At 36.2% G+C, this 20,731-nt stretch overlaps 1 protein-coding gene across 11 annotated transcripts in view; it reads right to left on the bottom strand.

Moving 5' to 3' along the window:
- The window catches only part of ADGRL2 (adhesion G protein-coupled receptor L2), a 549,783-nt gene that overhangs the window by 34,057 nt on the left and 494,995 nt on the right, over positions 1 to 20,731 (bottom strand). For 7 of the 11 annotated variants that reach the window (XM_066268807.1, XM_066268808.1, XM_066268811.1 and 4 more), the window contains 6 exons: positions 17,430 to 18,230; positions 10,780 to 11,073; positions 10,139 to 10,242; positions 9,094 to 9,279; positions 8,200 to 8,238; positions 5,186 to 5,369 (listed from right to left, as the gene is read on the bottom strand). In XM_066268807.1, the coding sequence (XP_066124904.1) occupies positions 5,186 to 5,369; positions 8,200 to 8,238; positions 9,094 to 9,279; positions 10,139 to 10,242; positions 10,780 to 11,073; positions 17,430 to 18,230 (1,608 nt within the window). The remainder of the gene's footprint in view (positions 1 to 5,185; positions 5,370 to 8,199; positions 8,239 to 9,093; positions 9,280 to 10,138; positions 10,243 to 10,779; positions 11,074 to 17,429; positions 18,231 to 20,731) is intronic. The other 4 variants (XM_066268809.1, XM_066268813.1, XM_066268817.1 and 1 more) reach the window with 1 other exon arrangement.

A 20,731-nucleotide genomic window follows, 5' to 3' on the forward strand; every position in this document is an offset into this window, starting at 1 on the left:
CTCCATGGGGAAGTGAAACAAAAGACAGGATAAACAAATGGGACTATATCAAACTAAACTAAACTAAAAAGCTTTTGCACATCTAAAGACAATACGGACAGAATAAAAAGACAAACTACACAATGGGAGAACATATTCGCCAATATGTCTGATAGGGGTTAATAACCAAAATTTATAACTTGTAAAACTCAACACCAGGAAGACAAACAATCCAATCAAAAAATGGGAAAAAGAAATGAATAGACACTTCTCCAAAGAGGACATACAGATGGCCAATAGGCATATGAAAAAATGCTCAACATCACTAATCATTAGAGAAATGTAAATTAAAACCACAATGAAATATCACCTCACACCAGTCAGAATGGCGCTCATCAACAAAACAACACAGAATAAGTGCTGGCGAGGATGTGGAGAAAAGGGAACCCTCCTGCACTGCTGGTGGGAATGCAGACTGGTGCAGCCACTGTGGAAAACAGTATGGAGATTCCTCAAAAAATTAAAAATCGAACTGCCTTTTGACCCACCCATCCCACTTTTAGGAATATACCCCAAGAACACCATAGCATTGTTTCTTTTTTTTTTTTCTTTTTTTTCTTTTATTTATTTATTTATTTTCATTTTTCTGAAGCTGGAAACAGGGAGAGACAGTCCGACAGACTCCTGCATGCGCCCAACCGGGATCCACCCGGCACGCCCACCAGGGGCACGCTCTGCCCACCAGGGGGCGATGCTCTGCCCATCCTGGGTGTCACCATGTTGCGACCAGAGCCACTCTAGCGCCTGAGGCAGAGGCCACAGAGCCATCCCCAGCGCCCGGGCCATCTTTGCTCCAATGGAGCCTTGGCTGCGGGAGGGGAAGAGAGAGACAGAGAGGAAAGCGCGGCGGAGGGGTGGAGAAGCAAATGGGCGCTTCTCCTATGTGCCCTGGCCGGGAATCGAACCCGGGTCCTCCGCACGCTAGGCCGACGCTCTACTGCTGAGCCAACCGGCCAGGGCCTCCATAGCATTGTTTCAAAAGGAGAAATGCACCCCCATGTTTATGGCAGCATTGTTCATAATAGTGAAGATCTGGAAACAGCCCCAGTGTCCATCAGAGGATGAGTGGATTAAAAGCTTTGGTACATATATACTATGGAATACTACTCAGCCATAAGAAATGACGACATCGGATCATTTACAATAACATGGATGGACCTTGATAACATTATACTGAGTGAAATAAGTAAGTCAGAAAAAACTAAGAACTGTATGATTGCATACGTAGGTGGGACATAAAAGTGAGACTCAGAGACAGGGACAGGAGGGTGGTGATTATGGGGGGGGAGGGGGGCACAAAGAAAACCAGATAGAAGATGATGGAAGACAATTTGACTTTGGGTGATGGGTATGCCACATAATCAAACGTCAAAATAACCTGGAGATGTTTTCTCTGAACATATGTACCCTGATTTATCAATGTCACCCCGTTAAAATTAATTTTTTAAAAAAAGTTACATATTGATAGAGCACTGGCCCGGCGTGTGGAAGTCCCGGGTTCGATTCCCGGCCAGGGCACACAGGAGAAGTGCCCATCTGCTTCTCCTCCCTTCCCCCTCTCCTTCTCTCTATCTCTCTCTTCCCTTCCCACAGTCAAGGCTACACTGGAGCAAAGTTGGCCCAGGCGCTGAGGATGGCTCCACGGCCTCTGCCTCAGGTGTTAGAATGGCTCTGGCCACTATGGAGCATCGCCCAAGATGGGTAGACCATTGTCCCCTGGTGGGCACGCTGGCTGGATCCCTGTAGGGTGCATGCGGGAGTCTGTCTGACTGCCTCCCCACTTCTAACTTCGGAAAAAAGACAAGAAGTCACATCCTGAGGGAAAACAATCTGAGTACACATACTTGACAAAAGATTTTTCTCAGCAATCCTGTAACTTGTAACTAAAAAGACAAACAACCCAATTAAAGAATGGGCTAAATATATGAACCAGACACTTCAAAGATAGATATATGAAAAGTTAAACAGTTATCAACAAAATGTAACTTAGCGATCACACAAATGCAAAATAAAATAAAAAGATAAGCCACTATAAATCACTAGGATAAAATTAAAAAGACATTTGAGAAGACAATCCTAAATGTTAGTGAGAATGTGGTGGAGCAACTGAAACTCTCTTTGCTGTTAGAATGTAAAATGGTACAACCACCTGGAGAAAAATGTAGCTTTAATATCAAGTAAAAAACCGGAAACAATCTAAATGACTAATATGTGAGTTAACAGTGGTTATGTCCTTCTAATTGAATACTACTCTGCAATAAAAGGGATTAAACTACTGATGCTCACACAAATATGGATCAATTTCAAAAACATTGTTCTGAGTAAAACAATCAAGATAAAAAAAATGTATATATTGGCCCTGACCGGTTGGCTCAGTGGTAGAGCGTCGGCCTAGCGTGCGGAGGACCCGGGTTCGATTCCCAGCCAGGGCACACAGGAGAAGCACCCATTTGCTTCTCCACCCCTCCGCTGCGCTTTCCTCTCTGTCTCTCTCTTCCCCTCCCGCAGCCAAGGCTCCATTGGAGCAAAAGATGGCCTGGGCGCTGGGGATGGCTCTGTGGCCTCTGCCCCAGGTGCTAGAGTGGCTCTGGTCGCAACATGGCCATGCCCAGGATGGGCAGAGCATCGCCCCTTGGTGGGCGTGCCGGGTGGATCCCGGTCGGGCGCATGCGGGAGTCTGACTGTCTCTCCCTGTTTACAGCTTCAGAAAAAAAAAAAAAAAAGAAAAAAAAATGTATATATTATATGATTCCATTCAACTGAAGGTCTAGAAAAACAAAATTAAACTAGTGACAAAAAACAGAGCAATGGTTGCCTGGACCTGGGGGTACAAGAAGACTGCAAAGGAGTACATGGAATCTTTCTGAGGTGATAAGAGATGCTGATCATGTTATTGGTTATATGGGTGTACATTCACCAAAACTCATCAAACTGTACATTTACATCAGCTGTTCTGGCTGTACCAAAATTGTACCTCAAAGTTGATTTTTTGATGCTAAACCGGATATAATTATAGCAGATATAATTATACCATTTTTATGAGGTTATGCATAAGGGTAAACCATACAATAAAGGAAATTAAAGATACACGGAGAAATCACTAAAGCGAAACACCAAATTGCCCTAATAACTAAAACACATTGTAACCACATTCTAAATTTAAGTGCATCAAGAAAGTGAGGACATAAAAAAATAATGGGCCACTTTAGTTTCTCCATCTAAAATGGGAACAAGACTAGAAAAAAGTTGGTTGTATTTCTCAGACTAATCATGTATAATATATGTCACAAAATTGTTTACATCTGAGATAAAAAGATATGATCTATGTTAGAATATGTAAAATAACTTTCACATTGATAATTCTTGGATAATCAGCATATGCATGTGATAAGTTCAGGGCCTTATTTTTGAGAAGTTAATAAAAATGTGTTCATTCTACACTCTGTAAGAATCCTCACCCATAATGTTATTTTTGAAATTATAAATAAAAAAAGTTTAAAAAGTATGAAGAATAATCCTTTTGAACTCTAAAATATACAGGTATTGTGGAAAATATATTCCTGGACATTTAAATTTTCCATCTATGTCTCAAACTGAAATAAAAATATCTTGAATATATAATAAAAGTTGTTCTGCATAAAGTGAGGCTAATGGGAGCATAGACTATCAACCCGGCCTGTCAAATTTTCTTGGATTCTTGAACGGAGGATAAGAAAAAACTTTAGAGTTTTGTTGTTGTTGCTGTTATTGTTTAAAAAATAGCCTTTACCTGACTTAGATAATAAACTGAGGTCATAACATGCCACTTCAGATAACACTTTCTATGACTCATCCTCTAAGATGATCAAGTCTATACTACTTTATCCTTACAAGGCATATCACTGGAAACATGTAAGAACAGTTGTTTAAGGTCTGTCGTCTGTCTCAGGAATTTCATTAGACTACTGAGTACATTAACCTCAAAAAATAAAAGGATCAGACAGAAAGGGGAAGCTTTGTTCATTTACTACTACTAAGGCTACGGTAGAGTATCATATCCCTTATAACTTATCTCCCAGATCATGATAGGCCAAATTTTTTTGACTTCATTTAATTTGAAGTTATTGAGTTATTAATCATTCTAAAACTTTACTGTAAATAAAAACATGACTTTAATAATACTTTATTTCTTTGTAAAAAATCATTTATTTAAATAAAGCTTTACATTTAAATCCAAGTTTCATAATCTGATTGGCCTTTTCTTCTATATATCTTACTTTTTTATATTCTTAAATATAAAGTCCCATGATTTAGGCTGACACAATTAGATAATGAAGTATGGCAACCCACATAGCAAGACTTCATTCAGGATCTGCTGCTCTAGATGTATTCTTTTTGTGAGAATAGTAAACAATCCTGTCTGGGGTTTTTTTACATTTATTTTTGGAAAACTTTCTTACTTTATTAAGGGATACTATAAAACTTAATCTAAACTCAAACTCACTGAATAATTTGCAATTTTAAATCAGTCAAGACTAAATTAATATAATTTTTCTGTACTTAGTGTACTTCTTTCAAATATCATCACAAGTTAATTTCTGTCTCTTGTTGCCAGCCTAAAATTCTAACTTATGCTTCAAAACTATCGGCAGCTATTTCACAATCTATAAAGCATGGATATTCTGCATTATGAAAGATGTAGTTCACTGACCACATTTTCACCTGAAGGCAGTTGTGTCTAATATAAACATGTGGCTCAAATTCTGTGGGCCCAAAATATCTGACTGGGAGAACACATTCCAGAAAGTAATTTAAATTCATTAGGAACATATTATATCAAATGGAAAAGCATTTGCCATAGTTCAGAGCAAGCACTTTCATTACTTAAGCAATCTATATTCAGGCATTTAAGTACCCTAACACATTTTACCTTTAATGATTTTTTTAGTTGGAAAAAAACCCACATGAAACCAACTTTAAAAGATACAGGGTAGATTTTGTTTTCTGCATTAATGTTATGAAATGTGACCAATACTAACTCATTAACAAAATAATTCGACAAAAGAGAAGTTTGGCACTGGGAAATAATAGATTCAGAATGGAAACATCATTCTCTTAAACATCTATCTTTTAAATCAAAATTAAATTTGACAACAGATTTACTTACCAATATTTTCTGTGGGCATTGAAACTCTGGTTGGTTCTACCAGATTGTCAGCCAAAACAAAAGCTCCTTCTTCCAACGTATCCAATAACATTGTTGCAGTATGTGCTTGTTCCGAAGAATTCATGTGCTTCCATGATTCCAAAGCTTCAGGTCTCAGAAGGTTGTCCACTGTGTCAACAATTGCCTGCATCCATTAGAAAACCATCATTAGTTTTGACTGCTTCTAGTATCAAGGTGAATTTCAACTGCTGGTGAAAATTATGTTTATCTGTCTTGATGATTTACTCATAATTCAAGATGGAAGAACACCTGGACAACATATAGCTGGTCAACTTGTATTGTATCTGACCATTTCAAAGCAGGACTAACTGAAGGTTAGTAGACTACTATATATAATTACAAAGAGTAAGTGTGAAAAGATAGCTTTCCTGCTTATCTAATCATCTCCGTTGTTGAAAAGAAATACAACCAGCTTCAGATCTTAACCTGAAGTATTACTGTTCCATGCACACTCACTCCTACTTTCAGTCTCAAGTCTTGAATGTTCTAAATAGGTAACATGGATGCCCAAGGAGTAGCCTAATAGTTATGTTTGAAGAGTAAAACATTCTGTTTTTTGGAAAGTGAACCAAACTTTAATAACTAAAATTGTGCCTTATAACACTGTCTACTTATTACCACTGGGGAATAAAACCAAGATGATTTCAAACTTTATAAATTATCTTTGAACGTTTTCACTCTTTCAATTCCCTGTCCAGCTAAAAAGCATGTGAGAGTATACCTCAATTTATAAAGAATGATGTTTTTAAAGGAATCAAAAAAACAATCAAAATATTTAAAGCCTATACTAATAACTTAAAAACAAAGGCAGAATAAAGTCTTCATAAATATCCAAGTTGTAAATATTCACATATGTAGGTTTAATCTTATTATGCAAAATAACATTAAATAAAAATACAATGCAGTCAGTTAAGCAATTGAACGAGGCTCTTGCAATAATATGTAGATACTATAGCTGTATACTAACTATGGCTTATTAGATAGCTGAAGACACTAAGTTTATTTATTCTATCCCATTTACCTAGTCATAATGTGTCATTTCCCATGTCTAAATAAATGGTTTTGCTCCCATGTATAAATGGTAATCACAAAGAGAAGAACATACATTGTATAAAGAACAACAAAAATCGCTAGTTTGAGGTACTATATTAAAATGAGCAGGGGGGAAAAGCTGTTTGAGGCGACTGTCAGAATAAAATTAATTAGCTTAATTCATCCTAATATCCTCTTTCTGTCTACCTTGTGAGCCACCACGACCTTCCTGGCAGGTAAAGATACTTCCAAGTGGTGTTAAAGGCTTTTTTCTTTCTTTAATGGGAGACAGAATAGTCAAAATGCTCACACTGATGCTGCTGCAGCCATTAACTAGAGTGGAACAGAAATTGGTCTGTTGAGGCCAGATTCATTAGTCACCAAGAAATACAGACTGGAACCTCTAATCTAAGTAACAAATGGATCCTCTGTCACAAAGCAAGAAACTGCTTCATTTGCATAGTGCAAGCCAACTTCTGATTTTCATTTAAGGAGTTTTGTTAGTCTTATCTGAACAGAGAAACTCATTTGTGACCTACTGAACATGACTCTGGTCAGAAATTAAGGTCATAATGAAATTTACTATGTATACACATAACTCATTAATGATATGGCTTTATTAATTTGAAACACTCCTTATTTATTACCATCTATACTCTTCTAGTGGAATCAAAATAATCATTAGCCTAATCATATTGCTAAAGTAGTTTCTTTCCCAGTCAAAGGAAAAAAAAGGCTATTCTTTTTCCACTGAGATATATGTCCTGGGCAGCAAACCAATTATTACATTTCACACATTAACTATTAGCTTTAAGGTCAACTGAAAATATCAGTGTGACAAATTCTATACTCTTTGGCAGTTATTTCTTTGCCTCATTAGAAACGATAAAAAGGGACTTTCAGAATATTACCACATAAAATCAGACTTTCCCACCACTTTTTCTTGTAAAGTTCTGAGATCTCACAATAATCTATTACTAACTAGTGAGATGCCATTCTTTTTTCTAGACCTTGCCAACCAATATTGGTAAGCCACAGCTTTCAAATAAGCTCTGTTCTATAAAATCACTAAGTTCTTTTGTTGTTGTTTTTTTGTCACATGCATAAGAATTCTTCAAGGTTTAATTTACTAGTGAGATGGTCCCCAAATGAGTAAGATTAAAAAGTAACTAGCCCTCTAAAGAACGTTTAAAATTTAGACTGAAACAAAATGCAATGTGGTGTTATTGTTCTGACTTAGCACACAAAACTAGCACGGCATAATTCCACTGCTAGCCTCCCTCAGCATGCTTCCTATTATTTGGATATACCAGGGAGAAAAACCAGCTGGAACACATGAGGATTCTCAGCCTAATAGTGGTTTTCTGTTCTTATCAGACTGATAAAAACCAACATATAACATGTATCAATAAACTGTCACATTATTTACATTTCATTTCTAGTAACCCTTCTGTTTCTAGAAATGACTCCCAAAATTTTCATGAGAAAGCCTATTTTATTTAATAGTATACCACAGATAAGAAAGCAGTGACTTTTTCATGCATATACGTTATGACTATACAGTCTTTGATATGATAAACTGCCAAAGAAATATCATAGCTGTGTTACTCAAGTTGTTTTTTAATCCACATAGATGACAAGAGGAAACAAAGAGACTATAGGATTACTTTCCAATTCAGAGGATATTTCATTAAAATTCTTGTATGTTTGGATAAATGGAAAAACATCAAAAATTATAAAAATAAATTATTTGCTGATTCTGAGAGTAATATACCTGTGAAAAGCCAACATTTGTACAGCTGATATGGGGCACATTATATAATTATCAAAGACTGAAATACATTGGATCATGCAGCAAGATGACAGAGCGTGGCAGGTAGCTGAAGGAGGGAGAAAGCAGGGTGACAGCACAGGAGAGATACCTTAAGGTAAGCCCTGCATGTCTTCTCTCGTTTTTGGAGCTTTTTAGCAAAAGAAAAGAAAATCAGAAGTTAGATTTCATCTGTCGAAAATGAGGAACAAAGAAATCCTCAAAAATTACGCTCAGGTGTTCCTGAGCCCAGAGTTTATTAGGTATCGTACACGGTCCTCTGGATTTTCGTGGGTTTGCCCTGGCTGCCAAAATTGTGTATTTAGTTTTTAGCTCTATTTTGCTAAATATACTAATCCAAAGTACCTTGATAAAACTAAAGGCAAAAATATGGTCAAAAGGGGGGGGGTGCCTATTTTTTTCACTCTGTAAAAGCACATTAGCCACAGGTTTTGCATTCATGCTGAATCTCACCTGAGCACGTATTTTACAGCATGGTTAAACTAGCCACCAAGTATTCATCACAGTACAGAAACCTAACAGCAGTACTACACTACACTCCCTGAGGGGACACTTGTCCTTTTCACAAAACCTGTCATTAGAAACAGTATTTCAGTGACTGACACTCCTGTCTGCGTCAGAGTTGTGTTGAAACCCTAAGTGTTGGCTGTACTAGTGTACAAAGTATGAGCACTGCACAACACAATCTCTACACAGAATCTCTCCAAGTGCAGATAATGCATTCTAAAGTGAGACTAATGACCAAAACAGGCAGATGACCTCTGCCACCAACTAAAGTCACTCTCAGGCTTTAAACTTTTCTGTTGTTGTTGTTAAACCCATATTGCTTCTCTCCTCAACTGTACTTCTTTCTTGGGACAGGAATCCAAATAGAAGTTTTGTTTCTAAGTGTATGTCAGAGGGGCCAGAGGTTTGGCAGTCAACTGGTATTAGAAGCCAGAGCTGCTGTACAAAATGCCTCACTGAACAGAAAATTCCTACTTACCTTGTTATAACTCCGTCCAGCTGAATCCTTTTCACTAGGTTTCAGTTCCTGCAGCTGTGCATCAAGAATGTCCACCAACTGCTCCATCAATCTCACGGAAGAGCTCACGTCCCCGGCAAACACCGGCCCTTTGGTGTGCTTAGCCAGTTCATTGGCAAGACTAGCGGCGTTTTCTCCACTTCTGATCTGAAATGCCAAATTTATTATTATCTCAGTAACATTTCTTGTTCCGTTTTGTGGCATCTTGGTTTTCTCCTAAGTGTCTTTGTTGTGATGAAAAATACATTTGCAAATGTGTCAAAATCTGCAACTAATTGAGACCAGTAACTTTCTTTACATTGTAGATGATTAAAGGTTCTTAAATCCTCAACACACACAAGAAATTCTTAACCAGACATTTAAAACAAGGGGAGGGGGGGCAGAAATCCTTTGCAAAAGTTTTCAGACAGTTCTCTCATTCACTGTAACCATCCTAAAATGGTATTTAAAAATCCTGTTTATTTATTCCAATGATCCAGAAATTTAAATCAGAATGTAATCAGTATGATAACTGAGGGTTATTATCTACTGCTTGTACTTCAGAAAGGTAGATGAGAAAGGAGAAACCAAAATGTCACTGCATCCCACTGTACTATTAAATCTTTTTACTTGTATTCCACTGTAAATATTTTCACTTATTCTATCATAATCATATGTGATATAAACATCTGCTTGCGTTCTGTGGATTCAGTTGCAAACACAGTATTTGATTTATTAGGCCAATGCACTATTTGTCTTACAAACATCAAAAGAAACAGAACTAAATATGATTGAAATTAAGCAAGTATGTACTCATTAAAAAGCTTAACAAAGAAAACAGCATGCCCCAAAACATATGTAACTTTGAATAAATAGTTTACAGACAAAACTATGCATAATTTTTTTTAACTTTTATACTGAACAAAGAGTAATGAAGCTGGTTTTAACAAACAAAGCTGAATTATTTATGTTAGAAGTTAAAGCCCTTAATCACCAATGTGTATCACATTAAAAGGTTCCAACCAACCTTCTGAGCCAGCTGATTCACCCAGTGTGAGGTACAGTTGCTGAGATCGGGGCCCCTAGGGTTCCATGTTCCAGTGGAGACCATGCAGAGATACGAGGCAGTTCCTACAACAGATGTAGAAGACAGCAATGAAATTGAAACCGTTTTTCTGCCTGCACTCGGGAAATCAGCAATGATCATCCTAGCCTGCGTGTTAAATTTTGAATACAGGCTAATGGAAGCAGTGTGACAATCAATGACAAAAAGTAGGGTAAAATGCAGATTATGAACAGAAAATCTAAAGTCAGCATAGAAATAGAAGGCATAAAAACAAACAACAAAAGCCCTTACTGTAATTTATTCTTGGGACTCATCCAAAACAATACTTGTGATAAGAAAGAGGACTGGAAGGAAGGCTTACTAGAGCCCATGGGCAAAAACCTCAGGTGGAACCTAGGTCTCTAAGAGGACCTGACCTTAAGTGATTTTTACAATCCAAAAACCTTTAAATTGTCTCCAGATGTCGCATTACTGAAGCAACAAGAATAATAAAGTTTGTTATTGTAAATACCTCCTTCCTCAAGAAAATCAGTTCACTGTAATTCAGAATCCACCTGAAGTAAAATTTCAAATGTATATATAGTTTATTTTACAGAAAATACCTCTTGTTCCCTTGGGACATGGTCGTTCAACCATCATTCCCCCTTGTGTCTGAGGCCACTTTATCTCCCTCGTCTCTAATGCTTCGCAGAATCTCTCCGGCAGGGGGAAAATATTTGTCACAGGGGGGATTCTGGTTGTAGAAACTGCTGGAGGCGGTTTTGTCCCTTTACTTCCTTCCTGTGACCCAGCTACAGTTGTGCTCAGGGGGCCTTTCTGTGAAGGAGTGCTTGTGGTTGAGACCGTGGTTTTGAACAGCTCAGCTGAAGAAGTTATTGTCACAGCTGTGGTAGGCACTATGGAGAAAAGATGAGTATGTTCATCTCAAAAACACACTCTTGTTCACACACAGGCTCACACGTGAATGGGTACATGCACGCACGCACAAAAGCCCACCCTTCCAATTATCCCAAACCAACAAAATGAGCATGACTGAGAACATCAGTAGTTCTTAATTTTTGGGAGAAAAAATTAATCTCTTCAAGTATTTCATTTTATTCATATTGTTGGCAAAGAGAAGGCAATTTAGGCTTTATTATAGATTTTGCTGTATGACTTTGTGTTGGGTTTACATCTCAATGAAATAGTTGATAATATATAGTGTAAGTATAATTTCACCACAGTTTTGCGTAAAGTTTCAATGTGCAAACCGAATGCATTATGTCACTACCAAATAACTTAGAAAAATTTTCTTGTATAAATTCACATTCTATAAACCATCAAATTCAAAGTATCCACAAAAGTCTGAAGATTACATATAATTAGGACAATAGAAAATTTAAAGTCACCCACTCTGCAACCTGCAAGAAAATATATACTGTGACATCTTTGAACCCAGCAGCCATTCTTGCCTGAGAGCTTTTTGAGCATGCCTGACTAGATCCAAACAGAAGATAAGTTGGGCATGCTTGTGCTGTTTTAGTGAGAGAGCATCTGATGCTTCAGCTTCTTTACTTTTGAAAACAGAGGTATGGAAAAACAGCTAGTTCTGGTAAAAGGTTGTGATGCAATCTCTTATGAAGAGAACAGGTTAGATCAAATCATGCCTAATTCAAAAACAACCCTGACTGACCCTTAACAAAGTATAAAAGAAACTACAGTTACATATTTAAAAATAGAAATATACAAAGAAGTGTTTAAAAGGTTACTTTCTGAATTGCAACTTTACTTTTGGCTGTTAAATCCAGAGGATTAAATAATTAACAAGCTTTGTTTCCTTCAGTAATTACCATTTAATTAGTTTAAACAACAATAAAAAGTCTGTCAGTAAAACTTGAATACTATCATTTAAAATCTATTATATGATCACGCTCAAGTTTTATCAACATTTATAGTTACTGTCTCTTAAAACTTTATACATATGATGCCTTAAATTTAAATTAAGTAAAGATAATTAAAAATAATTTTTTGAATAATTTTATAAAAATTAATTTATTTCATTCTTTATCTATACAGCAGAAACAAACTAGATCATTAAAACTTATTAGAAAACCAGTTCCTATTATTAAGCTCAGTCCATTAACAGCTGTTTATACAATTCAGACACTACTGACAGAGTATACAAAGTTTATCAGAAAAACTGGTCTCCTGACCTTTAGTAGTGACAAACTTTCTTGTTATTGGTAAGTGCACTACAGATTTTCTACAACTCTTTCCTTTCTAAACCAAGAGAAACTTCTTAAACACGTGTTTTATTTCCAGGGCATAATTTATTGATCATATGAGAGATGCCTGTGTACATTAGTCAAACATCATGCCCAGCCAGCTGCTGCAGAAAGCTATTCAAAACCGTCTCTCTTTTCCTGTAAAGCATTCGCCTGACATCTTGTTAAACCTCTGTAATTTTCTTTTGATTACAATGCAGCCAGGCTTTCAGTGCTTTCTCAATTAACATTTGTCAAAAGCATCACAATCTTTTGCAGAAGTGTCAAATCACTGCTGCTGATTCCAGTTCTAAAGAGGATTGGAGAATTGGAGCAAAAAAAGAACAGGGCAGAGCAACGTGGTTTCGAGCTGCACTATCTTCCGCATCTCTTGACAGTGTACTGTACTAATTAGGCTGTATTTAGTCACTGAAAATTGCAGTAACAATACTACAATTAGTGATGTTAGGTAAGCATCAGTAAAGATTGATAACTGAGTGAAGGTAGGTAATAAAATGACCTCTATTAAATGTATACAATTTCATGCAACGTTCCAGCTTCCATGTGTTTTTTGATTAATTTTCATACCTTTTTACCTTTAGTTCATCAACAGAAGTTCAAAGGGAATCAACACATTATACAAAGACAAATCACTGAAATAATGGAACGTAAGGAAAACAAACATGAAAGTAAACTTTACGTGCAAAAATTAAATCTTTCTGGAGAACAACTATGATTCCTGGGATTTTGCAAGGCCGTAAGTTTAGCAACTTCAAGGAAAGCAATATTTTGTAAGATTAAAGTTAGAAATGTGAAGGCATTTCTAAAGATTAGTATTTCTTTCCATAGATGAAGACAGGGCATCTGATAATGAGAAAAGCTGACACTTACTCAGCATTGATGTACCAGACACTATGCCAGTCAGCACTGAAGGATCATCAGATCACCTTATTTAATACATACCACAGCCCTGGGAATTAACTCCCTTTTAAAGATGAGAAAACGGAACCATAAAGAAGGTTAAGCAATTGGTTCAAGGTCACTTGACCATACTCTTAAATGCTAAAATCTTACCTTTCTAGGTAAAAGAGTATCATAGACTCTGGAGAAGTATGGCACCCTACAAAACAACCTGCCCTTATTTTGGAGCATTTTACTGACATTGTTCTGTGTAAATGTCTAAAAGAAGAAAAGATGTGGGAAGGATAGTATAAGATACTAGAGCAATAAACTATTAAGTTTCATATTGAAATTTATGTGGCAAGAAGTTCAAAATCCTAGAATATTCTATAAATGGAAATAGAAAACAAGACAACCCACAGAAGAATTACATTCCAAATGTAAATCCTACGATACAGAGCTTTATCCCAGTTATCAGCATGCCATGTCAAGCACCTAGATTAACTGATTGAGCATTCTGTCTACTGTTATCACTAGAGTACAGAGACCTAGAAACCATGCTAATAAAATGCTAATAAACATATTTAACAGAACCCATAAAGATTTTGACAGACAGAATGGTTCAATTTACTATGGTAGTGTTTACTAATGACTTGCTATTTATTACCAGTTTTTTCCTGCCTGAAGAGATTTAAGGACAACATCCATCCATTTACACTAAGGGTAGTATTTCCATCAGGTTCAAGAACTAACCCATTATTCACTGAATGAACTCCAGCTAGACTCTCGCCTGGTAATGCAAAAGTGCATTTTTATTAAATTTATTCTTATTTAATGTTTAAAAATATTGGCCATCTATTATTGAGAGCATTCATTATTAGTGGGACAATGTTTCAAGAAATATGTATTCTATGTTAAAACACTTCCTAAAAAAATTAATGATTTTCATGATAAAAAACTTCCCTCATATTAGCAGAGTAACATACTTCATAATTAATTATTCAGGAGCTGTCAAAACCCAAGACATAATATTTTTTTCAATAACATTTGAAATATAAATTTACAGGCAGATTATGTAAACATAAAGCAATTCAGATTAAGAAACAGAAGAGTTAAAACAAGAATGAAATGGGTTTTTCCCAAACCCACTTTAGGGAGGAAGAAGGTGAAAGAAAAAACAGACCTAGTGTAGGGGAATGGAGCAAATGAACTATAAAGAATCACAAAAAACTAAAATTCAAAGAAAAAAATTATTTGAAAACCTTGATCAGGCAAAAAAAAATAATGTATTTGTGCTGCTAGAAATAAAAAGGCTTGGATTTATAAATGGGAAAAAGTATTGAAGCTAATACACTTTGAAGCAGCCCACAGTGAAAAGCAAAAGGAAAGAATAATTTTACAGCACAATGTACACCTTGGCAACACACAGGGTAGCAAATCCAGTACTTTAAGACTGTGAACTTCAGCCAACCTAGTCAATCACTGCTTTGTACAACAGGCAAAGACCTGATCTCTAACGCACTCTCCCGTCAGTTTCTTGGATCTTGCTTCGGGAAAGCTGACAGTGGCTTATTGGTTGGACCTAAATTTATGGGCCAGCACTGTTTTGCAAGGCCCCGTCTAGATATCAGCACACACCTTGGATGAGAGAAACTGGAGTCTCTCTAAAAGCACACAAGAAGATAAATTATGAGGAAAAAGACAAAGAGAATAGAATTCAAACAGCAGCAAGAAAAATTTAGGTCAGATACAAGTTTTTACCATGAAAGATTTAATAAAGGGCCAATATGAATTTTCACTTTCTGGGAATATTTAAGAATGGCTATTTTGGATTAGAAAACACAGTTGTAGGAATACAGTTACCAAATGTGTCTTAAATTTCTCATTTTCAAAGAGTAACTGTTCTTTCTAATAATCACCCAAATTACCAAAGACTTTTTCATCTAAAATGGATCAGATTATTCACTAGAATATAAGCCATATGTGGAAATAACATTACTCATCCTATGTTTACTGAGTACTGCTGTGAGAAGTAGATGGAGCAATAGGTCTTTATTCATAATTCTTTGGGTACTGCCTGATGATAAATTTGCATTAAAAAATTTTTTTTTCTTATTTTTTAATGAAGGGGAAGAGACTGACTACCATCCAAAAGAAATGGAACAGCTGTAAGCGTAATAGAAGTTACAAAAATGTTACCACAGGTATCGATACAATGTCATCAAATGTTGGTAATTTCTGACATTTGCCTTTTAATAAACCTATAAGATAAAGGAGAAGCATGGTACTAGCTTTTAGGAAAACAAATGAGATATAGAAAACATCCAAAATTGCTAGCTTCAAGGAAAAAAAAAAGAAATGTCTAAATTTAAAAATAAGCAATTCTTACACTATCAATAAAGATATTTATGCCCTAAAGGTAAAGACTTAATTGTTGAAAATGTAACAATAGGACATAACTGCCACAGATTTGAGCAAAAAAAATTCTAGAGGTACATGAATTAGAGAAAAAGGGGTCTTGCATTAAGACCAAGCCATTATTGCTCTTATGAACAAAAATCACATCACATTATTTTGGTGTTCTATGACTCAAATTAAAAATTCAACTACAAAAGGCTCTGACTTCTGCTTTTCATTGTGGGCTGCTTCAAAGTATATTATGAGGTTCCAATCCCAGGACAATATTCAGAGCTTAGTAACCGCATGGTGATTGCCAGGAGGGGAAGAGGTAGAGGGGAGTATGGGGCGTACAAGATGATGGACTTGACGTGGCGAGGGGAACACACAATATGGTGTACAGATGACGTGTTGTAGAATTGGGCAAGAGAAACCAGTATAATTATGTTAACTAGTGTCTCCCTAATAAATTCAATAAAATACACACATACACAAAAAATATATCTTAAAACATGTGGGTACATCTAGTTATGATTAAGTGTATGGACGTATACTGCTTTAATAGTAGGAAAAAAATATTCACTTCTGTTCTACCTTGTTGAAGAGATTGACTTAATCACTCCAAAGAACATTCTGGTTCCTAAAATATTGAAGTCACTCAATAATGCGAGAATCCCAATTAACTCAGTAAATTGAAATATTAATTCAGATCTTTAATACACAAATATGGATCAAATAGAGAGAAGATTTATAATTAGTGCCGGCTCTATAATAACATAATAGGTATTCTTTTATCATCTGTATGAGGTAATCTTGTTTTAATAAAATATTCATTTAATTTACCCTCCACAATTATTTCCCAAAGAATTAAATTCACCTAATAAACTAAAACATATTTCCAAAGATTTAGCATTAGTTCCTCAAGCATTAGTTCCTCAAGTAATGATCTTCCATAAAGTTACTTAAAAAGAACGCATGCTAAAAGAAAGAAGAAAGGAAAGGAACAGTCCAAGCTTAACAGTCACAGAGAAAAGGGAGGAAGGGAGGAAGGGAGGGAGGGAGGGAGGGAGGGAGGAAGGGGAGGGAGGGGAGGGAGGGAGGAAGGGGAGGGAGGGGAGGGAGAAGAAAGAAAGATGGAAGCAGATACATCTTCATAAACCATCACTAAGAATCACTTTAGTCCATGGATGACAGTTAAAGTCACAGAAATATTAACTTAAAACCATTACTAACTTATCAGGAAATAAAAATGTGTAGTTTCATATGATGATCTAGGGAAGATTTGGGTGACTACCTCCCAGGCACATGGAGCAGAAGCCAAAACTTCAAACTACTTATTACACCTGGTGATAAATATCAGGCCTTGCTATTCTCCTGGGACTTCCTACCACATATTCCTCTTACCACTGGCACCAAGAAGGTAAAAGAGTGCACATGGATTGTAATCAACTCAGAAGTCAGGTAGAATAAAAAAAATTTAAAAAAAAAAAAAGCTAACAGGTTGTAGCTGGTACAACAATGGTACAATTTCTGAAGCCAACATTTAAGTGAAGAAATTCAGGGGGGGGAATGGACTAACTTAAGCTAATATTATCCTTTGAGCTTTGACTATAAAAAGGGGAAGAAACTCAACAGGAAAACAAATTAGTAAGCCTTTTACAAGTATGCTGTTCACAAAAGACGTAACACATTTAGCAAGCAAACATTCTTACCTTGGGCAGGATCAGGTGGACCAAACTCCAGAGAGTACCGTAAAATGAAGTTATTGTTCCACACGTACAGCTGGTTATCTCTGGGGTTGTAATCCACTGCAGCAATATACTGGTACTTGTTGGGGAAGGGGACATCTACATATTCTCCTCGGTTTAATCGGGTATTGTAAATGTAATCAATTGTATTCTTGCCTGTTTCACTCTCATTGTCTTGATAAACTGACCTGACCACATAGAGGACTCCGCAGATCATAAAAGCATTTGATGCAGCACGTTTGTCATACACAGTCTCCCATGTTGCTTCAAATCGAAGAGTGTATGGATTCAGTTGGCTAATAACTATCATTCCATTGTTCTGCTCAGTGGCATAAATGACCCATAAGCCATTTTCATCAACTGCTAGGTCGATATCAGTCTTTCCTCCCCATCTGTACGGTGAGGTATCATGATAGTTGGCATAGTTAATTATGGCCTCTCCACTCTTAATTCTAGTCCTCAAGTCAAATTTCACAATATTCCTTGTTCTTTCTTTGTTAAAGAAGACAGCACCATCATATACCACAAATCCAGTACCATCTACTCGATTTGGAAGTTTATATGTTGTTGTTTGGCGACTGTTTTGGAAATCTTCTAAAGAAGCATATTCTATTAAAGTATCAGTACGATAGGGAGTCCAGGGCATGAAATAAATTTTATCTGCAGCCTGAAGAGGGTCCTTGCACCAAGCACCTGCCTTTTGCTCAGCTTCATATATACATGGTGAGTCCACAATTGCTTTCAAGGTCCCAGGGCACACAAAAACTAACAGTCACAGAGAAAAAAACAAGAATTAAGCCAAGTTAAAAACAAATTACATAGGTGAACACAAGTTTTAAGGATCATAAGTCAAAAAAGAAAAAAAATTATTTTATTAACATTCTATTTCACCAAAATTTACCCCTAATACTAATACTACACACTATCCCCCCATTCCTCAAGTTACCATAATCAACACACCAGCACACAAAGTGGGCTGGGGTTTTATTTTCACAAATATAAGCCTAAAAGTTTAAGATCTTTCATAATTGAGCTGAGAATTTACATCTTTGCTATGAGATTTTACCTGATAATTTGGTAATTTATGCTTTAAAACTTTGAGCATTGTGCATAACAGTGGACAAAGTATTTTCTTATAATCTAAACTTTGTAACCTCCCTTCCCTAGCCCACTTATGAGCCCCCAAAACCCAAAAGCAAAAGACCAAAATAAAGCAAAGAGAACAACAACAACCAAAAAAAACCCCCAATGTGAAGGCTTATTCAGAACTTTTACAGAAGCTAGACTGAAAACAAAGGAGCTTCAATTGGAGAAAACAATCAGAAAATGCAATTAGGAGCAGAGGAAAAGTAAATACAGGAAAGCAGGGATGAAGCGGCCGGGAGACCCTGGAACCAGGGCATGCTATGGAGAGGGTTCTGGAAACCAGGCAAGAGGACACTTTCATAGTAAAATATCCAAGGGTGTCGGAAAGAAGAGATAAAGGGTGAAAAAGAAACAGAGAAAGGACAGTTTCACCCCACCCCCTCCGCCGACTTCAGAATTTTTAGCCCATCACACCAGATTTAGCAGTCATATAATTTCAATGTCAACAGTCGACTTCTTTAGGAGGTGCATTTATGAGAGCCTGCTGGTTGTTTTAATGTAAGGAGTGTTGTGGGGGAGGGGAGGGAGGAGGTAACATCCATAAGGCACAGAACAGGGAGCTGGGGTTCAGACTGAACACGTTATTTACCTTTTTGCTCCACTTCTATTTTAAGCATCGGAAGAAAAATAAAAAGAGTGCAAGGAAAAAAGAAAAAAGATTAAAATAAATTGACTATTAGTCTAGACTGAATTCGTAATAGATGCTAAAATATAGGAAGAATAAGAGTTGTACTACTTTGGATCAAGAGAAACACACAACAGGAAAACCTAGCAGGAGAAAGATTCTAAAGTTACATAAAAAAAAAAACATGGATCAATCATTTTAATAAATTAAGGAGGCATGCTGGCATGTTGCTTCACTTAGTGTACCTAATAAATAACGACACTCTTTACGAATGCATGGTATACATACTCTTGACTTTCCAAAGTCACTCGGCATCGTTATCTAGTTCTACGTTATTTATTTATTTATGCTCTAGACACAAGTGCACGCACAGGTGTGTACCATCCCATTTATCTTATCGTATGAACTCATTATTACATTGACTAAAATTAGGTTAAGCATAACAGCAGCAAAATGTATTTATAAAAAGGAAAACTCTGTCTTGGAGCTTAGGTTAAATTTAATGAATATTAATATGGCAACATTTTAACATTTCTTCACATATGTTCATGTAACAAGAAATATATATAACTATGCATGTACATGTTTCAATTGTTTTCTCTTATTTTCTATTTCTACTAAAATGCATCTTAATCATTAAAAAATACAATGCCTCCTTCACAGGAATACATATATTTCCCCCACCTACCCCAATAGGGATTTTGAAGGGTGGAGTAAGGTAGTGCCTTTCTTCCCCACTAATAATTAGTAAATTTAAGTATAAAAATTATATATACTTTATAGTATAAAATTCTTATTAAACTATGACATATCTTAAGCTTGTAATAATATGATTATTTAAAAAAGTAAGCAAAAATACATACAAGGAAAAAGCAAGCACAGTAGGCAAGGAGAAAAAGGAAGAAAGAATTATGGTTAGCTTATTATGACATTGTCAACCATCATCAATTTACACAGAAAGCAAGCTAGCATGCAACAACATTCATACCAAGCATTCAAAGCAAATACCTTGACTCCACAGACCCCCAGAAAAGGTAAATGCTTTCATAAAACAAACCTGATGAGTACAAGTTACATGTGAAAAAAATCCTCCCTCCAAGAAGTTCAAAGACATGTATTATGTGGTTAAGGAAGGGTGCTACGTGAGATTCTCGCTGCTAAGTAGTATTCTAGTAATTACAAACCATAAAGCCCTATTTAAGATTGTACGTAGACTTTCAAGTATGTTGCCTGAATTTCATAAAGTGTCCAGATTAATGCCTATGCTGCTGCTTCTTTGCTTATTAAAATGCATTAGAGTGTGCTACTACTGTATCTCCAAACTGATTACTCAAAGATACTGTAGTTGCACATTTCATTAAAATATCTTGGCTTAATATTTTAAATTGTATAATAATTCATCAGGATTAAATACTGACCTCCTGAAATACCTTAGGGAGAAACATCACACAGATATTTTTTGCCATAAAAATAGCATGTTCTTTTCACACTGAGT

The sequence above is a fragment of the Saccopteryx bilineata genome, chromosome 3, assembly GCF_036850765.1.
Source record: "Saccopteryx bilineata isolate mSacBil1 chromosome 3, mSacBil1_pri_phased_curated, whole genome shotgun sequence".
NCBI lineage: Eukaryota > Metazoa > Chordata > Mammalia > Chiroptera > Emballonuridae > Saccopteryx > Saccopteryx bilineata.